Source organism: Rhineura floridana, chromosome 3 (genome assembly GCF_030035675.1).
Source record: "Rhineura floridana isolate rRhiFlo1 chromosome 3, rRhiFlo1.hap2, whole genome shotgun sequence".
Lineage (NCBI taxonomy): Eukaryota > Metazoa > Chordata > Lepidosauria > Squamata > Rhineuridae > Rhineura > Rhineura floridana.
The window spans coordinates 50,863,439-50,884,858 of NC_084482.1; the positions used below are offsets into that span (position 1 = coordinate 50,863,439).

At 44.5% G+C, this 21,420-nt stretch overlaps 1 protein-coding gene across 5 annotated transcripts in view; it reads left to right on the forward strand.

Moving 5' to 3' along the window:
* The window catches only part of KIF19 (kinesin family member 19), a 51,290-nt gene that overhangs the window by 20,570 nt on the left and 9,300 nt on the right, over nt 1-21,420 (forward strand). For all 5 annotated transcript variants that reach the window (XM_061615713.1, XM_061615712.1, XM_061615710.1 and 2 more), the window contains 12 exons: nt 5,839-5,949; nt 8,997-9,084; nt 10,031-10,167; nt 13,710-13,835; nt 15,825-16,019; nt 16,861-17,007; nt 18,004-18,126; nt 18,779-18,926; nt 19,347-19,521; nt 19,736-19,934; nt 20,125-20,395; nt 21,222-21,343. In XM_061615713.1, coding sequence (XP_061471697.1) covers nt 5,839-5,949; nt 8,997-9,084; nt 10,031-10,167; nt 13,710-13,835; nt 15,825-16,019; nt 16,861-17,007; nt 18,004-18,126; nt 18,779-18,926; nt 19,347-19,521; nt 19,736-19,934; nt 20,125-20,395; nt 21,222-21,343 — 1,842 coding nt within the window. The remainder of the gene's footprint in view (nt 1-5,838; nt 5,950-8,996; nt 9,085-10,030; nt 10,168-13,709; nt 13,836-15,824; nt 16,020-16,860; nt 17,008-18,003; nt 18,127-18,778; nt 18,927-19,346; nt 19,522-19,735; nt 19,935-20,124; nt 20,396-21,221; nt 21,344-21,420) is intronic.

The following is a 21,420-nucleotide window of genomic DNA, read 5'->3' on the forward strand; positions in this document are numbered from 1 at the left end:
GGAAATTAATGAGACAAACGGTTAATGTTTTTGTTATAATTAAATAATAAATAAACTGGAATCAGAAAGGAAGGGGATAAGAGAGGAGGCCTGTTATATGAGGGAGCGGTGAATGTAAGACAAGAGGAAGAATGAAAGAAACTGGCAGGTTGGGGGAGATAAGGTACAAACTAAATGTAAAAAAGAGAAGGGAAAGAAATAACAGGCACTGAGTAAAATACTTTCAGAGGCATAGAGGCGAAGAGGAAAATATAAAAAACCTATAGCTGTCTAGCTGTATTAATAGTTCTAGTTGCTTTTAGTTTACATTGCAAGTACTGGACAATTAGGCAAAATTACAAGTAATCATCACTCAAATACTTCAAGCTATACCTTAGAACAGAGGTTCTCAAACTTTCTGCCCCCAGGACCACTTGAGAGGGCTGAAAACTATTGAGCAACAGTCACAAAACTGATCAGCCTCAGTCACAAGGTACAGGGGCGGAACCAGTCACAAAATGGTGGCAGATGGAGACAGATTTTGGCATAATCATCAGGAAATCATTGACATCATCCCAATTGATATCTAATCCCACTTTGGAAATTTATACATTCTTTGCCACAACAATTGCCTTGTGGTAAGGAGTTCCATATGGGCTGTTACTGAATCCCAGGTAGGCATGTATAGGATTTCATCCTTAATGCTGTTACATTCTTATATAAATAGAAATGTTGCAAGCAAATTGTTTAATTTGATTTAGAGTGTTTCCTTCTATATTTATTTCAGCTCTGTATACAATACTGGGTCACCATATGCATGGCATTCACAAATGTCATGTGAAATTCTAATGGCACCGAATTCAATTAAATCCTACTCAGAGTGGACCCATTGAAATGAATGAACTCAAATTAGTCATGTTTATTAACTTCAGTGGGTCTACTCTGGGTAGGACTATCACTGGATACAATCCTGTAGTGTTTCACTCATTAAAATTCCCAAACCTGACTTGAACTTTAGATGGTTGTCTAGCTATAGGGGCCACAGTCCACTGGCGCAACACATGCTTTGCATGCAGAAGGTTCCAGGTTCAATCCCTGGTTTCTCTAGTGAAAAGGATCAGGTAGCAAGTAAGGAGAAAGACTCCTCTGCCTGAGCCCCCTGGAAGGCTGCTGCCACTTAGAGCTAGATGGACAAAGAGTCTGAACAGGTATGAGGTTGTTTTCCTATGTTTAGTTGAGTTATCATAGTATTCAGAGTCAGGAAGCAGTGTTACCCTTACAGGAATTCAAATCTGCAACTGCTTTCTTTTCTTTTTTTTTGTCTAATAATTTTTTATTATTCAAATTTTCATAAAACAAACACAAACAAAATCAAACAACAAAAACAATACAACAAAAATAAAAAGAAGAACTTGACTTCCAATTTGTTACAGATCAGCTATAAGTATATAATATATATCAAACCTGTCCCCTAAAACATACGAAATTCACTTTTTTCCATAGTCTATCTTAATTAAACGTCAAATCCCATTATCATCATTTCATTTTTTTCTTTCAACAAAAAGTCCAAAAGAGGCTTCCATTCCTTAAGAAATGTATCTGTCGTTTTTTCTCTGAGAAGGCATGTCAATTTGTCCATCTCAACTAAATCCATTAATTTCAATAGCCATTCTTCCATTGTTGGTATTAATTCCATTTTCCACTTTTGTGCATATAATAATCTTGCTGCCGTAATCATATATAATATTATTCTTCCATATTTCTTTTCCTTTTGTTTATCCATAAAACCCAATAAAAAAAAATCTGGCTTTGACTGAATATTTATCTTTAAGATTTTTTGCATCATCCTACCTATCTGTGCCCAAAATAATTTTGCCTGTTTACACGACCACCACATATGATAAAAAGATCCTTCTTGTTGTTTACATTTCCAACATACATTAGAAACATTACTATACATTTTTGACAACTTTTCTGGAGTCATGTACCAACGATACATCATTTTATAAAAATTTTCTTTAAGATTATAGCATAATGTAAATTTCAAACCTTTTTTCCACATATTTTCCCATTGATCCATTTGTATATTATAACCAAAATTTTTTGCCCACTTGACCATACATTCTTTTACTTGTTCTTCTTCCATGTCCATTTTCAATAAAAATTTATACATTTTTGCAATTATTCATTCATCAATCTGCAACTGATTTCTGAGGGTTGCTGAATGCACGTGGCGGAACCCTTCTGTTCGACCTGGATTCCAGCCATGAACAAAATCATGGAGCAGGAAAGCCGGGGAAGTGGTGCAGAGGGGAGAGCAGTTACATTGAATGGCACTGTGCATAAAAAGCACTACTCCACTTTCTCTTTGAGCATTTCCAGATAACCTGTTTATTAAGCAACATTTTGATTTGCTGGCATGACGGTTAGATGATGTTGTGTCAAAGCAAGCGTTATCCCACACTTTCCAGTGCATTTTCCCATCCCTTTTCTTATCACCAACTGTCTGATCTTTTGGGAAAGGGCATTTCTTGTGCAAGACCTCCTAATCAATTATAATTTTATTTTATTGTTTATAATTGCACAACCTGAATTTTCCTGGATATGACCGAATCCCATCCAAAAATTGAAACAATCAGGAAGGGGCCTTTGATAATAATTCTTAGGGTTCACACAATAAGATGTGTTTCTCAGCCCTGGTGTTGTCTTTCTTTGGTCCTTTCCCAATATTTTCTTTTTGGAATGTGGATGCCATACCTGCATTCCGTGGCTGAGTGATGCATTCCCTACAGGGTACACTTCCTTACTTCTGCTTAGGAGACTCCTTTGTTCATTACAAACAAGTACTTATTATACCTTCTTAAGCAATAGTATTGCTGTTGAAGCCTTCTCCTTCGCACAGGTAAGATGATAAACTGAAGTGACCCATACAGCTGTCTCCAGAGTAAAATGCAAAGGCTGAACGGGTCCCTGGGCCATCAATACATTTAGGGGCTACTAAAGCATAATGGCCTCCTTCCCTGTGTAGAACAGACATGCACAAAGAGGGGTTCTAGCCTGGTGAAAGGAACCTGGCTTTCCCCTTTTTTACTCCCTCCCTCCTTTCCTCCCTCTCTCCTTTATGGCTGTGTCTGTTCAGACTCGGAGCCATTTGTGCCTTATTTGCAACCGTCAGAGTGTGGTCATTATTATTCTATACAGTATTACTTTGGTAGCATAGAAGGATGCTGAAACTCTTTTACATGACTCTTGCTGTAAATGCTAGCAAGGGGAGCTATCAAATGATTTAATTCAGTTATAAGGATCTCTCTTCTTAAAGGACAAATAATACCAATGAAAGGTTGCCAGGGAGGCCAAAATATGTTCCACCATGGTTATTTATTTACTATACTTACACCCTTCTTTCCACTGAGGAGCTTAAGACTCTGTATAGGGGTTTTTCCATCTTCATTTTATCCTCACAACAACCCTGTGGGGTAGGTAGCTTAGGCTGAGATTGCCGAAGGTAGACCAGTGAGCTCTGGGACTCAGTGGGAATTTGAACCACAACTATACCGTACCATATCACACTGGTTAATCTATCCCTGTGTCTTTCCAAGTCTCCCTTTTTTAATCTGGTGCCTGCCTAGCAAGGTGATTGCCTTACACACAGTCCTTTTTAAGGCCTCTTGGAAATGATGAAACCCAACCTAACGTTGCTGTCTAGAGCAATCTGATCTCTGCACACACAAGGACGACAAGCTGTGCTCACAGGGGACGGATGCTGACATCTATGGTACCATCAGTAGCTCCTTTTGTAACAGGTATCCAGTTCTACTGCTGAACAGTTCGACTTAAAAAAAAAAAGCCTGCCCATCATCAGTAAAAGCTGTGAAGTGTCTGAGGCCTTTAGCTGCCACCCCACCTCCACGTCCACCCAGTGGGAATGGCATTTGGCATTACATAACCATCCCTAGGTTGAGACAAAAATTTAACGATGTGAAACTTGTGAACCATTCCCACAGGACCAAGCCATAGCACTGAAGGAAAACTCTCTGGGATTCAAGTTCACTTGGTTAAGCAAGCTCCACAGAGAAATGATCTCATTTCAATGCAAAATCACTAAATACAAATCCGATAATTCCACTCCCCTTTCTAGTATCTGGGGGGGAAATCCCCAAAAGGTGTGCAATCCATAGGAAATATAGGTGCCAATAGGGCACCAAGGCTGAATCCCCTCTCAACACTAGTGACCCCATAGCACACAAGTGTGCGCACACACATCTTTCTTTCTCCCATCTCCCTCTGTAGTTGCTGATCTTCTTGGGATTAAAGCCAGCAAACAGACACCTGATCTAAGCCTAGTAATGGCATCCACATGGCTAGTATAGGCCTGTCTCCTTTGTCACCCCAGATTAGGGTTGGCAGGGATCAGAGGCATATAAAGGAAGATTAATGATCTCCAGGCAGGTGGGTGGACACCTGGATTAAGGGTAATGGTCAGTGTCTAAGCTCTAATAGCTATAGTCAATGTTCTCTGTTACTTCTCTTCTGCTTGATTTCACTGGGTAGAAACACACTCTCCCCAGACCACACCTCCTCTCCCCAGACCACATCCCTTACAGGCCCTGCTTTGTACCCTTCTTGAGTGTTTTTGCCTAGGTGGCGTGTGTCCTTGAACTCTGATGATGCTTCTTTCTTGCCTGGATAGATAGGAGTATATGAGTGTGTGTAGAAACTAGCCTATTGAACAAAGGCAAAATTCCCATTCATTGCCCCACCCAGTGTTGCCTCTGGCCCTGCCCACCACAGGCATGTGCCCCCTGAAAGATTGCCCAGGAAAAGGCTCCCCACCCTGGAGTGGACCATACTAGGCTTAATGGACAAGTAGTCTGTCCTGGAATAACGGAGCTTCCTGTGTTCCTATGGCATGTGCTGTTAGGGAAAAGCAGGACCATCCCATGCGATGCTACTCGGTGATTATGGCTCATTTCTGCATTCCCATGACAGATCTGTCCCCTTCTCAAGCCAGTACAAAGACCAGTGGTTCGTTTGCTTGCTTGCTTTGTGATGGAACTCACCAGTACAGAGTACCGGCACCTCCTCTTTTCTTTTTGCTGCCCATGGCAATCATTTTGTGCTGGCACTCACAGTACTGGCATCTCAATTTAACCAAAAAGAAGCAGCCCTTTGAGCTTATCTGCTCCTCTGCTGGTGGTGGGCGGCTTGTGAACACGCTACTGGGCTACTACTGTGGTAATATATAAGCTAGTCCTGGGCTCACAGCACTGACTACAATAAGAGGCAATGGAAAAACCATCCATCAAGCTCTCCATCAGGCCCCAGCCTTCTAGTTGATATTTGTTCCTCCGGGTGTTTCCCAACTCATCTATGCTTAATGCAGCTGTGCAGTCTAATTAGTCAGGAGCCAGTTCCCAGTCTCGAGCTCAGCTCCCACGGGGATCCAGGTGTGCTTGGCTGCTTATTAAAAGCAATTGTACCTTAAGGGAGATGATTTCCGGAGGATGTTGAAGAAGCTGTAGGTGCTACAGCTACCTTGGATAGGACGTAGCTGAATCTAGATATTTCATTGGCCGTGGACTATAGCCGAGTGGTTCCTAAGTCTGGAAGCCATCATGATGGTCACTTATTTGCTCCCTCTTAGCAGGGGAGCAGAGAGAAAGGATGGGCAAATCTATTTACTCTGGAAAGACTGGATTTAGAAACACTGGATAGACATGGCTGCAATCTATCTCCCCTGGACCAAGCAAGAGCTGGTGCACACCTTACTTCATCCACTTTCCAGCTGCTTCTGTGCGGTTTGCTTCCAGTTCTCCAGGGTAATGCTTATTAGAAAGGTCCCATCACTGTTCCTTGCAGATGGTCGTCCTGATGGACCCAATGGAGGATCCTGATGATGTCCTCCGTGCCAACCGCTCACGGGAGAAATCCTATATGTTTGATGTAGCCTTCGATTTTGCCGCTACCCAGGTAAGTAGCACAAACATCCACACCTGCTTACCCAGGATCCTCAGGCCATAGTAGATGTGATGTGACAAGTGTGTATCCAATGGTTTCCTGGCTGCTCAAAGGAATGGTGGGGGTGGAATAGCCTAAAATTACCCGGTGGGGTGTTTTTTCCTGTTCCGAATCACCCTCCCCATGCTACTTTTCCACCTGCTGGAGAAAAATGTACCAGTATCCTTATCTTTCCTGCCCTCAGAAACACACACATAAAAAAGCAGCTGGGGAGACATGAGTGGGGAAATTGCCAGAGGAAAAAGGGTTAAACAATTCCTCCCCCTCCCTATTTCTCCATTCCCAATCACAACCTCTCATAGCTGTTTTTGATTAGAAAAGATAACAGGAGGAGTATTGCACAGACCTGCCATGTAACATCTAGTGTCTGGCACTTCTGTAATCCCAGCCTCCCTTCTTGCAAGCTATCGCAGATGTAGTTCCAGGTGGCAGGTGGGATGGCTGGGCCAAACCGCCAGCTCCCATTTCATGAGCTCCATTTCAGACTAATTTGCACATGAGAGTGAAACTGGAGCTCCTTGAGTGAGATCAGCCATTCCTCTGCCAGTTGTTGCTCCTGGCATGAGAATTGGGAAGGGGGGTTTGATGGAGCAGGAGTGGTGGGGAGAAGTCTTTGTGGAAGCAGCTGAGAGTACATGACCAAGACATTGTCAAGGGCTGGATGGGTGCTGCCATTCAGCAGCTCATGGCCATTGCTCGGGGCAAAAGAGGAGAAGGAACACTCAATGCTCCTGGTGCTAGAAGTCCTCTTGGTCCCAGTTTGTGTTTGGGGGAAAGACTACAACAGAGGAAAATACCGAGGGGTGTAGTCGTCCAAGGTCTCAGGAGGTCTTATACCCCTTACTTTTTTTAGGAGCAGGGTCCCAGCATCCTATTAGCCAGTCAACATGAAAGGGGAGAACATTAGTCACTGAGAAGAGTCTTCTAACATGCTTCTTTGTCCTTTCCTGCTGATTGGAGCTAATCTGAGTGAAAGGAGAAGGCTCTTATCAGTAGCTAACACACTCCTCTTTCATGCTTATTGGCTCCTAGAAATATCTGTTATGGTGAGCAAAGGCATTAACGAGGATCTCATTCTCAACCCAGCAGCAAAAAAGGAGGGGGAGGGGGCGTGGCTGTGACTATCATGAAGGGACCCTGCACTTCTGAATTTGCCACTACATTACTGAAAACACCACAGGCAGGGAAAATAAGAGGAAGGAACTCCAGGTGCTCAATAAACCACAATATGAGTTTCTATAGTGGTTTATGGACTTGATCAGTATGCTACCTAAAATGTGCCCCCAAAGAAAGATTATTCTGAAACATGCTGGACCTGAAATAAGCCTTTCTCCAAGAACCTAGAGTTCCATCCTCTTTATTCTTTTGCACCCCCCTAATTTCGGTGAACCCGTCGCAGCTTCGTGAAGATGTCATGTTTCTGAGATTAGAGAGTTCACTTCACAAAGAAGGTACGTTAAGAGGGTGGGAAGATGGGGGGGGCAGGAGAGGGAGAGAGAGAAATCTGTCATGTCAGCCACGTTTTTATGGCACTTGATTTGGCCTGGATTTGAAACAGTTTCAGCCTACCCTGTCCCTCCAGTCAACATGATGAGAGGTTGCATGCATACGTGGGTGATGTTCAATATTACTATACTGGCCCCTTCCTGCCACTCCAAAAACAGTTCTATTTCTATGGAACCAGTTTGTTTTAGCCTACTTATTTTCCAGCTTGGGATGACAGTGAGTGCTACCAGTAGATATATCTCCTGTTAGCTCTATCCCACAAAAGGCACAGTAGGAAGAAGTTGAGATGCGTATCTGCTGTGACTTGAAAATGTCAAAAGGCATTTCTGTTTCCCACAAAAGTGGATGTATGAGGGTCAAACTATATGTTGCATTAAATGTGCAGTATGCATCTTTCTCTTAATACATAGTGTGGGGGTATTTTAATTGGGACTGCAGCACATAAATCAGAGAGGGGTCATCTCCCTCCAGCTGCAATCCTGATGAAAATTACCCCCCCAGCAATTAGCTTTAGAACAGAAGCACCTATTGGTGTTAATGGGTGCTTTTCCCCCTAAGGTTACTTGCCACACGGGGGGGGATTTGTCAGGATTATGGCTTGGGAGTGAAGGGTTAAACTTCCCTCCATGCTGTGGTCCCAGTGAAAATCTCACAGACGTGACCCACACATAAAGCTGCATGCTATCCATTCAATGTAACATATAGGTAACATATAAGTTTGCTTTGAATTTTAGGTGGTTTTGATAAAAGCCTGATTCATGCCTGAGCAGGAAAATGGGGCCCAACCATTCTCCAGGTATAGCAAGCAAATCTTGCTGCCCATACTAGCAAAAGTAATATGTAAAACAGAGCCTGATAAAGCCTGCCCAAGATATTGTGCTGTCCCAAGCAGTTGCACTATGTGATCTGAGGGATGCAGAACAGCTTCCTCTAGCTTCCTCTTTGACATTGCCAGCACTTCTGGGCATACTTTCTCAGGTTGCACGCTGCTCCTTCAGCATGCCCCCCCCCAAAAAAAACCCCACTTGGGTGCACCAAGAGATCACTTGGGCTGATTCTGCAGTTGGGCTGGCTCTGGATCCCAGCTTGTTTGTTTGCTTGTTTGTTATTGTATATCCCTCCCTTCAAATAACCTATTTTCAGGGCGACTTCCATAACACTTCATGAAAATAGCATCACAAAATTTTAAAAAAAACACCCTACAATAAAAACAAAACAGCAAATGATGTAGCATAAAACCAGCTCATATTCAGGGCTAAAAAGTTGTTTCAAGAAATGCAGTTTCTTCCTGCCTTAAGAGGACTCACAGTGGCAGTATTTGAGAAGCTTTGTCCTGCTGTGCTGGAAGCAGAAGAGCAAAGAGTACATGGTGTTAGAGGGGAAGGCAGGGCTCACTGCCACCTGCTTCCTCTTATTAAGCTGTTTGCTTCCATTGCCTTCCTGAAAACAGGTTGTTTCTTTGATACTGTTATCTGTTCATCCCGCCCTTGTAGGAGATGGTCTACCGTGCCACCACCAAAGGCCTCATTGAAGGAGTCATCTCTGGCTACAATGCTACCGTTTTTGCCTATGGCCCCACTGGTAAGAGAACATTCATTCGGCTCTGAATGAGAGACTCCTTCTCATCTCACTATGATCTTGTGACAACCAAGCTCTATAGGCTGCTATAGTCATTGACTGTTCTAGTTGTGGATGCAGTGGGACAAATTTCAAAACTGCTCCCTCTCTCATGGGTCTCCTAACTCTATTCTCTGTGTGCAAGGAAGGGTAGGATCATGAGAAGGTACCTTTGGGTTCAGATCTATATCATTTAAGTAATGGATCTAAGTAGAGTGACTCAGGATCTAGAAAGGGAACAGGAAGTATTAGGACAGCAAGTCTCAGGGTGGCAATCTGACAGCAGATTTGTGTGAACATCCCAAAAACTGAATAAAGAGATTACCTCTGATCTAAAGTCTGCAACCACCTCATATTAATGAAAGAAAAGCCTTGCCCACTTCTAACTTGTGGTGGTTTTTCAAGCACACACTATAACGTATAACTTTTTAATTTTAAAAAAATGAATTGTCCTTTGACTAACAACAAAGTAAATCCGAAGCACAAAAGTAGCGTGAATGCTCTTGCCATATCCTTGAACAAAGTCAGATTCGTACTATCCCTTCATCTGAACTCCATTCAACTTATTCCCATCCATTCCAGAATAACCATTCCAGAGATGACCCTATTCCAGAAAAGATATTTTTAGCCTCCATAGTCTATCTCTGACAATCCACTCTTCTTTTCTGAGCACGTGAGCTAAGAAATTGGACACCCAGAGAGTCATTCATTTCGTCTCATTTAAGCATATTATGTGGGTCACACATCTCACGGTTTTTAGAATATTGAAAATGACCTCTGTTAGGAAGGAGCATAGAGATCTTTTAAAATGCAATTTTGTAAGATGCATTTCCAATTTTGGGTCGCCCCGGATTGAAAATACATTACCTGTTTAGCAACCATCCTTGCCCTACTCTCCTCTCAACTTCAGGCTGTGGAAAGACCTATACCATGCTTGGCACAGACAATGAACCTGGCATTTATGTGCGAACGCTCAACGATCTATTCTGCGCTATTGAAGAGACCAGCAATGACATGGAATATGAGGTGTCCATGTCATATCTGGAGGTGAGTCACCTTGCCTAACTCTGGGGTTGTCAATGTGGTACCTGGGAGCACCATGGTATCCTTGAGGATTTCACCTGGTGTCCACAAAGCCTTTGAATCCACCCCCCCCCGGTTGTCATCCCATGTGAAAATCATGAAAATCAGAACCTTGGATCAATGTTTTTGTAGGGTTGGCCAGCACCAGCTCTGTGATTTTTTATTGCACTCTTTACCAATATAAGCTTTAATTTGATGGGGGAGGTTTAGGGGGTTGTGTAAATTCATGCAAATTAATGATAAGTTTTAATTCTGCTGATCTAACTTTTACCCAGATGCCATGGAAAAAGAAAGACTATGTGTATTCATGCACATTTTCTCTTTTTCTATCTGTTGGAGGGGAGGGAGGAAAAAACCTGGAGGCGGGAGAGAAGCAACCAGAGGGGGTGGTACCCACACCACTCGCTCAAAATTCCAAATGTGCCCACAGGCCCACAAAAGTTAGCAAACCAGAGCTTGGAAAAGTTACTTTTTTGAACTACAACTCCCATCAGCCCTAGGCAACATGGCCACTGGATTAGGCTGATGGGAGCTGTAGCTCAAAAAAGTAACTTTTCCAAGCTCTGAAAACCTGGCCTAGTTAGTCATCATGGCCCAAAGATGGAGGGGGATTGCTCACTAATAATGATGTTTGTTTCCCATCTCCTATGTACTGATTTTTGATAACTGTTTTTGAGGTGATCCCAGAGTTAAAGCCACTTCCAACATTGTTTTTCTTTACTTATGTTCTTAAGAAGTGTTCAGGGAAGAGACTGAAGTGCATCTTTGCAATGTGCGAACAGAGATACACACCTGCCTAATAAACACAAGCTGGGCTACCAGGCACATCTCAAATCATACCTATTTGTACATGACAGTGATGATGCACATGCCTTAAAAACTTGAGATTGCACGGGAAGCAGCCTTCATAACACAAACACATTCCTGTCTTTATAGCTTGTTGTTGCCTAAGTGTTCCTACCCCTTTCCGTACCCAATAAGTTGACTCTTCCCTGACACCCCTTCCATCCCTTCTGCCTTTATGGCCGATGTGCACACCACACTGGGCACAGATAATCTCCTTGACAACACACCAGAACTCAGGCTAGTATAATATTGACACATGTTCGCAGCTTGGAACAAGCACCCACCCAGCAATAAAACAGAGGGCAGGAGTAAGTGACTGGAAGAACACCACTAGGACATGACTGCTACAGCCCCTTTCTGCCTCTTTCCAACTCCAAGAGAAAAGCGGGGGGCATAAGAGAGAGACAGTGAGGGAGATCACCCATCATCTGCCCAGCCTTGCTTCCAGAATCCCATGTATGCTGGAACCCAGCTCTCAACGGCTTCTATTTTCCCCACAAATCAACTCACTCTCAAGGCTTATTCAGAATATTTAGCCCATGGAAGCCGTAGTTTTTTCAAACGTTGCATTGACCTGAACATATCTACCATGCAGTGAATTTAGCCCAGATCAGCTCCTGGTAACACTCCAAAGGCAACAGCATTCCAAAAGCTGATCCAAGCCCATGGCAGAGGTATCCAGTCCACACTACTGCCTTGCTACAGATTGGAGCAGTATGTAGTCAACCCAAGCTGGCTGGAGGGCATAGTTGCTGGTATAGACTGACAGTAGTGTGAATAAGGCCTCAGTCTCCCTTCCAAGCACTGTGTCCTTGCCCTTCCTAGGGGAAACTGGATGGCAAAAAGAGAGATAGCTCCATAGCAGTCGTTATGGACACAACTGAAATTAATTGCCAGTCACAGGAATCTTGACACTTTCCATAGATTTGATGGGAGATATCCACAAGGAGTCATGGCCAATAGCAGTTTTTAAATTTGTTTGCTTGCTTGCTTTTTAGCTAATACCAGCAATTAAGGTGAGAATCCTTCTAAACTTGGTCTTAAAATCTCTATGACCCAACAATTGCTGCTATGATTCCTGTTGGGGTGAGGATTTAGGAAGCAGACTTTGAAGCAGTCTGCAAGTGTAGCTCTGTGATCTGGCTTCCCAGAGTTCTTGGTGTTGACATTAGTGTCCTATATTGCTTATAGCCAGTGCTATGGACATAAGCAGAACCAGTGCAGGAGACATATGACATTTTATCTACCCATGAGCAGCAAGAGGAAGAATGTCCAAATAAACAATTATGTTGCCAACATATTTCCTCTTTTGCACCTCTCTTGCTCTGGGCAGGTGATAAATCAGCTTACATAGCACAGTCTAGGCCAGGATATATATGTAGACTGTGAACCTTTCCCCCTATTTCTGATCTCCAAGCTGCAGGTGCCATGGCTTATGTAGCCAAATTAGCACCACCCACAAACAAAAGGGGAGGTATCATCAGGTTTGGGGGAAATCCTGAAGTTGCAAAAAAGGGGGGGAAATCCTAAGGGTTAGAACACCTCACCTCAAAAAGTTTGGCCAAGAATGCTAATTAACTGTTGGGTGAGGGAGAGAAGAAACTGAAGGGGGATAGAATGGCATGCCTAGAGACCTCAACAGCAGCATTCTACACTATACAACACTTTGCAGCAGGCCCTGCTACTGATTCCAAACCCATTTGGCTTCCAGAGTTTTCCCTGAGGAATTCTCAGGAACAGTAGATGGGTGCTACGAATTTTGTTCAGTCCAATTCATTTGTTATCCTGATGATGTGGTTTCTGTAGAGGTGTCATACTATATAATTAGCCACTTGTGTGAAGTAGTGCCCACTCTCTCGCTAGCAAGCAGTCTGAACTTCAACCAAGGGAGCCTTTGCATTATTCAACTGTGCCTGACCAAGCCTCTGACATGCAGATGCCCAAGAAACCTGTATTTGTCCCTTCCGGAACCTGCTAAAAGATAGCTAAGCTGCTTGCTACAGTCTGTCAGCTCTGCACTGAGTCAGCAATGGGGGTTGGAAATTCCTAGGTCGTTAGCAGGGAAGGGAAGTCCTTAGCTGGCAGACTGGTTGTAAATCTGCCAGGCCAACGAGGAGGGAACCTGATAAGGGCCAGGCCTGTCTGAAGCTTACTTGCCAAGTCACAAGTCCAGAAGCGAGGTCAGTAGAGGTCCGAGATCAATTGCCAAGGGGTCAGTCCAAGAGATGCTGCAGGGAAACTGGGAATACACAAACCCACGCCTGACGTTGCAGTCAGCAACAAGCTGCAGCCAAGGTGTGCCTTATAAAGAGCAGGGTTGACAGCAGGTGTGAGCCCTCAGCGTTTGGGCCTTAAGGGGACAGGCCTGCCTCTCTTCTGCCTGACCTTCTGCTGTCTACGTTCTGCAGGTGAGGGGGGAGTATCCTGTTCACTGTCTGCGTCTAGCTGCAGGGCCTCCGCTGTATCTGGGGTGCTCTGCAACTGAGGGGGAGAAGGAGCTGGATTCTCAGGAGTCTCTTCCGTGTCTCCTTCTGGGTCTGCAGCTCCTGGGTCTGCTGCTGTTACTCCTGAGTCGTCCTCATCGGAGGAGTCCTCTGAGGGGGCCATGACACAGTCCTTCAGCCCTTGTCACAAGCATCTCCTCTTTTTCTCTTAACTAGGTTTACAATGAGATGATCCGGGACCTGCTGAATCCTTCTCTGGGCTACCTTGATTTGCGTGAAGATGCCAAGGGTATAATCCAAGTGGCTGGGATCACGAAGGTGTCCACCATCAATGCTAAGGAGGTGAATGGAAATTAACCAATTATACTTCTGGAGAATATCAAGTGGCCATACATTTCACTGCTGCCAAATGCAGTTCTGCAGGGTAGTGATCTCAGTTACTGATTATATATTCTGCAGGAGCCTGCCATAATTGTGTATGTGTGACTGTGGGACAGTAATAGGGAACAACTATGAACAAAGATGCAGCCAGTTTGATTCAAGGAATGGGCAGCCATGGATAAGACTTAATGGGTTCATCTAGCCCAGCTTCCAGGTTCCTTCAGTGCCCAGAATGGCATGATTGATTTGCCCTTGTTGTCAGGGTCACTGTCAGCCTAGGATCCCCACATAGCATCCTGGTTACGGTCCCCAAATAATCTGATCCTCTTTTTGTTTTGTTTTGTTTTGCTCTATGTTGGTGCTTTTGTTGCTAAAGTTTTGAGTCCTTTCAGTCATCCCAGTTGTTTGTTCTGCTGCTTATTGAGAGGTATTAAGGTAGGAATAGGGCTGAGTTTGTAAAGGTGATTATTTGCGTTTGGATTTCGTATTTGAGATAGAAGAGCAAAGCATTGGCTGTAATAGAACAAGAAATTCAATCTTCCTGCCCAGATATTAAGAGGAAAAAATCAGCCAAGTACTTCTTGGCAACAACTAATGCTGTGGTTTTGAGGAAGGGATAGCAAAAATGCTAAACATGTTTACTTGGAAGTAAGTCTCACTGTGTTCTGGGGGGCTTACTCTGAGATGAAGTGTGCATAGAACTGCAGTCTTAGATTTGTTTGTGAAATTGCTGGTGTAGGTTCTCCTACTTGTCTTTTTCCCCAGCTGAGGAAAATGACTGTTTAGGGTTTGGCCTCCATGGGATGCCCTTAATAGTACTAGCACCAAACATTTAAAGCATATGGCTTCCCACAAAGAAACTTGGGAAATGTAGTTTGTAAAGGATGCTTAGAACTGTAGCTCTATGAGGGGTAAACTACAGTTCCTATAATTCTTTTTGGGGAAGCCAGGGCTATTAAAATACTATAAATGCGCTTTCAATGTATGGTGTGGATGTGGAGCTAGAATGATCAATGTACCAGTTAAAGAGAATTTTTATCCCCAACCCTTTCCCTTGGCTACCTCAGCTGACCAGGACATTCCTTCTTGTCCTCTGCCTTTGACCCCCCAAATTTCCATAACAACTTCCATGGACTTTATGCCATGGAGGATGTCCCTGTCTGCCTCTCCCTGATGACTCCATCCTGGTACCCTCTCCACCTAGGTTGCAGCTTCCCATCATCTTACAGACAGAGGAAAGTTTGTACACTTAATGATGTGGAAAGACTCCACACTGCATGAGGTGATAGCACAAAAGTGACCTCACTTTACTATTTTAAACCTATACTGCTCACATTAAGTTGTTACAGCAGGGAGAGATGGACTCAGACTCCTACTCCTAAACTGTGCTCATGTAAATATTACTACCAAATATAACTACCCATTCCCAAGATGCCACTGGTCCACTCAGGAGAGAAGGATGATCTCTCTCTAGAAAGTGGAGAAGAGGGGAAACCCTGGGATATTGCCTAATAACTTTCCACAAGCAGAATAGGTGGGGAATATACTCCTTGCAAATCTGATATGGGACCAATACAGCACATTGCTAAATAATGCCTACTGACATGTATAACGGAACTCTGTTGGCCTTTGTTTATGTGAACAGTGATCAAGAAGTTTGCAGGCCCAAATAATCCTGCTCCTTTTATCTGTGGTTCCTTTATTTCTTTCTGTTATCAGTGGCACAGATCTGCCAGAGCTTCCCGCAAATAATATTCATGGCTGCTGGATAGTTTTACAATGGGCAGCTAAACTTTGGGCCTCCAGATGTTTCTGGACTACAACTCCCATCATCCTTGACCACTGGTCATGCTAGCAAAGACTGCTGGGAGTTAGAGTCCAACATCTGGAGGGCCACAAGTTCCCAGCCCATTTTACAAGGATCCTCTCAGCTCTTTCTCCTCCCTGTAGATAATGCAACTGTTGATGAAAGGCAATAAGCAAAGGACACAGGAGCCCACAGCAGCCAACCGGACTTCCTCACGCTCCCATGCTGTGCTACAGGTCACTGTGCGCCAAAAGAGCCGTGTCAAGAATATTATGCAAGAGGTGCGCGTGGGCCGACTCTTCATGATTGACTTAGCTGGCTCAGAGCGGGCCTCTCAGGTATGAGGAGAATAGGGAAGTATTCTCAACACTGAATATACTCAAACAAATACACACCAGTGCAACTGTAAGGCAAAAAGGACTCAAGAAAAGAGGACTGAGGAGCACAGACAGTTAAAAGTGTTGATGGCAACACCTGAGAACTGAAAACACACACATACTTCAGTGCTAACAACATCATAACAATAGAGTTAGCCTTATTTCCCTGGCATTGGTTACCACCTAAATGGTCTATCTGAAACAGGGAGTGCCAGTGAAACTGTACTGGTCCAGGACTGAGCCCCTTGAGAGAATATCCTCACATCATTTTAGTGAATTGGGGGGTAGGAAAGGCTGAGGAATGTGCCTGAGTGGATAAGGAGCATGTGCACGCGTATGTAAAGTGTACAAAAGTTCAGATATGCCCTCCTGAATAACACCTACTTGAAGCTCTTTGCCTTTGTTCTTATGACAATACTCAATGTTATTTTGGTCCAAACGTTTGGAAGGAGACCTAAATGTTCTGCTTCAGTCCTCTTACCCAGTTGCTTTTGCCACCTTCCTTCGCTTGCCATGTCCCACAGCTTCCTAATTCCAGTATTTCCACCTGTAAATCTCCACTCCTATCCTCCAGGCTTAACTTGGCTTAAGTGTCTTTGCTGCTATCCTTCTCTCCCAGTGACTGTTACCTTGAAGGCAGCTTAAATCTGAGAGGAGGGGACAATGATGATGAGGGCAATAGATTCCAGCCCACTCTCAAAATTACAGCCAAAGAAAATGACTGAGCATGCCCCATGCCTGGTTTTTATCAGAAGAACAACTATTTCATTCTCGTGTCCATCCTACCTTCTTTCTCCCACAGACACAGAACCGCGGCAAGCGAATGAAGGAGGGAGCTCACATCAACCGCTCCCTCCTGGCTCTTGGGAACTGCATCAATGCCCTCAGTGACAGGGCAGGGGTCAAATATGTCAATTACCGAGACAGCAAGCTCACCCGTCTCCTAAAGGTAGGTATGTGGGTGGGACTGGCACAGAGGGGGCCGAATCACACAAAATGGATGGAGGTGGGCATAGCCTGAATTAAATTATACACTCTGCCACATGTTCATGAGGCAAGATTGACTTGCTGGGAAGGAGTTTATGTATGTTTAAAATGTTGTACTTTCAATTAACAAAAAGAACAGACCGGTTCTCTCTCCCACACCACACCCAAATGTTTGATACTGTCTACTCCTGTCCTGATGTGGGGAAGAGGAAACAAGCATAGTTGGCTGCTGCTGTCAAGGAAACATATATGGACAACAGTTATGTTGTATTTGAGGTTACACAGGTGGGGGGCAGTGGAGAAATTCAATATGGATTTGATATTGTTGGTGGGAGCCTGATATTTGCCATAACATTTAGTCCTGCTGCTAGTGCTCTTGTGTTGGAAACCAGATCGTCCTCAGTGGAGACTGGGTGGGATTACAGGGCTACAATGCCCACTCTTGCTCTGGAGCGGAGCCCATGAGGCATGATCCACATCCGAGGATGGCTTGGCAAGTAGGGATAGGCTGGAGTTGCAGGACTTTAGATAGCTCCAAGCAGACTCCCTTGTAAGTGCTGAAAGTCAAACAAAGCCTTTTATTCCCCCTGGGCCAGACTACCTGTATCAGGTTCTGCCCCCTTCCTGAAGAGTCCTTTGACCTGAAATCTAGTGCTCTGTAGCCTCTCACTCAGCAACTATTTTGTTTATTACTTGCACTGGTGAGATGAGGCCCCTGATATAAATGGAGCCAGTTCTTATGGTTCTAAGGGTATTTTTTTGGGGAGGTCCCAACTTGGGGGAGAGGGGTTTTGGCTTAGGAGGTTCCTAGCTATCCAGCTCAGGATCAGTATGGGGGCCTGTGTCTGGCTCTTCAGCTTGCCCTGCTGCTCTTCCTGTTCCTCCTCTTCTGTATCAGAGTCCTGGCTGCTGCTCAGTTGCCCATATTAAGAGCCACAGCCTTGCTTTCTGATCCCAGGACTCGTTAGGTGGGAACAGCCGGACGGTGATGATTGCTCACATCAGCCCTGCCAGCAGTGCCTTTGAGGAGTCACGCAGCACCCTGACCTATGCCGAGCGTGCCAAGAGTATCCGCACCACGGTATGGTTCTCCAGACTCTGCACCCTTTCTCCCTTGTCTAGATTTCTCACTCCTCTCTTAAACTTTGCAATAAGTGGGCATCCTAGTTGTTCCACTGGACTCAAGTCAATCCTTCAGTCCTCCAATCCTGAGCAGTCCTCCAATCCCAAATGCTTGAACCACTCTGATTGTCACAGATTTTTAGTGAACAAAACTTTTTTCAGAAAATGACAATTTTGTATCAGACATAATGGATCTCTCTCTTCAGAACACTGCAGCTATATGGTTGGCCCCTGCTGGAAAAAGGATGCTAGGCTAGATAGACCTTTGGTCTTCTCCAGCAGTGCTCTTCTTAAGTTCTTCTATAAGAATTGACATCACAACTCCAGTATCTCACATTTCTGATTTAGCAACCTCCTAATTGTTCCTCCCTCACAAAAATTTCTCCAGACTTTCATCAAGCTCCCCCATGTGTATTTTCACACCACCCTTGAATTCTCCAATCTTCCCATTTACTATCCATCACATAATGTTTTTCCAATATTTAATGCTGGTGGGATGGCCTTGAGTTTTCCTCCTACAGCTAGCAGCTTATGAGAATCTATACTGAATGCTGCAGTCTCCATGCACTTCCAGCACTCATATCGTTCTCTCTCTCTCTTTGCCTTGGTAGGTGAAGCGTAACCTTCTTAATGTCTCCTATCACATTGCCCAGTACACGAGTATCATTGCCGACCTACGAAGCGAGATTCAGCGGCTGCAGCGCAAGATAGAACAGCAAGAACCACGCCCCACGCGGCCTGATATCCGCAGTATTCAAGGTAAAAAGAGCCCTGCAGGGAGCAAGAGATGCTGAACATTCCTCCCTCCAGCATTCATGCCCACTATACCTGTGATGGCTTCATACCTTACACCTTACAGAATGACAAAGGGAAGAAAGGGTGGGATGGGTGGGCAAGATGCTTCTGCGGCCCTCAAGTTGAATGACTGCACTTCATATCACGTTGACACATCAGACTAAAAAGGAATTCTACTGTCAAATAGATTATGTGATATGTTTAAGATATGGAAGAGACTGCATGCAAAAGTGTTGTGGTGGAGTGCTCAGCTGCCCTCAAAGTGGAAATTCAGAGAAGGGAGAAAGAATATGGGTGTTCAGTAGCTTTTTCTCTCTTGACATTTGGACTAGACTTCTTGCATCGGTTGAACACTTCTTCTTCCCCTCCTGCTGTTCATCACAGCTGAAGTACAACTCCAGGGGAACCCCTTTGAGAGGCAGGAGATGGACCAGCTGCGGGAGCAGCTGATCAGCACCTTCCGGGAGCAGATGGACGTGCGGCGCCACCTCATGGAGCTAGAGAACAATTACATGGAGATCCAAATTGAGAGCTCTCGACATCTCCTCGCTATTGCTGAGTAAGGAGGGAGCCGAGAGTGGGCAGGGCACCTTTCCAAAGTCTTGCCCAAATTCTTTAAAATGTCCAGTTCAAATTCTCTCTCAGGAGGCACTGGCGAGTCTAAGCTGCCACGATCTAGTAAGGGTGGGAGAAAAACACGGCTGGGTATACTTGTTGCTAAGAGATCTTGGTCCTCTTAATGTACTTCCTCTCTCTCTCATCCTGCCCTATAGTTGGGAGCAGGAGAAGACACGTCGCACCCAGAAATGGCGAGAGGAACAAAGGAAAGAGACCTATAGCAAAGATGAAAGCGAGAAGGACTCGGACACTGGCGATGACCTGTCGGATGTGCCAGAGCCACAGGAAGTGATATTAGCTCGAGAACATATTGCCACCCTCCTGGGGGAGCAGGATAAACTTCACAAACAGAAGGTGTCAAAAGCCAAAGGAGTGGAGGGCTATCAGCTAAAATGGAGAGGGGAGGGACCTCAGGACTGTAGTCACAGGGATACTGCAATATCTGTGGGGTGGGGTGGTTTGCAGTTAGCAGGGGTCCTTTAGTACCATCTCTGTTTGCTTCTTGCTGGCCCTGTGACCCTGTGTGACTTTTTCCCTCTGCCAGACAGAGCTGGAGAGACGGTTCTGGGAAGTTCGGCAGCGTGGGCACCGGCTAGAAGAGGCTTTGCCATGGCGCATTAGCTCAGAAGAGCAGCGTGAGGTTCTGAGCCTGCTGTGTAAGGTACATGAGCTGGAGGTGGAGAACACAGCTATACAGTCAGGTGCCCTGCTTAAAGATAACCTCATCCGCCACCAGGAGCGAACTGTGCGTCGCTTTGAGCGCCACCGGAGCCTTTGCCATCGTATCATCCATGAACAACGACAGATCATTCATGGTATGGCTGCAACTGCTGCTCAGTGTAGACATACGGAATCTGCTGCCCTTTGCATTCACAGCCCACACCCACGCTTCACATTAGTACAGTACATGCAGAAGCAGCATTTTCCATCTTTTGCACTTATCGTCAAAAGGAGTGTGAGTGAGAGAGAGAGTGAGTGAGAGAGAGAGAGTGAGAGAGAGATCAATATGAAAATCTACTTTCCAAGAATCTCTTCTTAAAGCATTTTAAACCATAGCATGAATCTATGTGGTATGTCCCCCCCAACCCTACCCTTTCTTTCTGACACAGACTGTTTACATATGACAAGATCATTTTGCATCACAGCTGTACGGCAAAATGCAGTGCTGTTACACACAATATTCAGGATTTTTTTAAAAAAAACATTCACGCAGGTATTTGATGGCTGAGAGATACTATTCTTTGCAAGCTTGAAATAATTAGCTGTGAAGATATTTGATTGTTTTAGAAATGTTTTAAAATGTTCTAATGTTTTTATCTCTTTTATTTTTTAATTCAGTTGTTTGCTGCTTTGTTATTTGCCACCCTGGGCTTTTTTGGGAGGAAGGGTAGGATAGAAAATTCATAAATAATAATATTGCAACTTGATGCCTTTGTCCTGAGTTAGGCTGATGCTATCAGGGGTGGATGCCCTGACCCATACATGGAAGACCTTCCATAGCTGGCCTTCCCTAATACATTTCTAATAGGGATCATGGATGTAAAGTGGCTGTAGTCTCTGTTGCCGACTACACCTAAAACATGTATGGAACATTTGTCTCTCCAGTGTTTAACCCTTTTCTGTTCCCTCTGCTCTTGCCAGAGTCTCAGCTGTCAGTGCCTTCCCACTTGGAAGAATTGTATCAAGCCTACTTACATGAGCTGAACGAGGGTGGCTTAGATCGTGTTGCTGCCACTGACCGAACAACTGCTCGGGTCCTCAAGGTACCATGCTGCTACCATGTCTGATGCCTTTTAATCCTTTTCTACATGTTGGTGTCACCAACATCCACTTATAAATC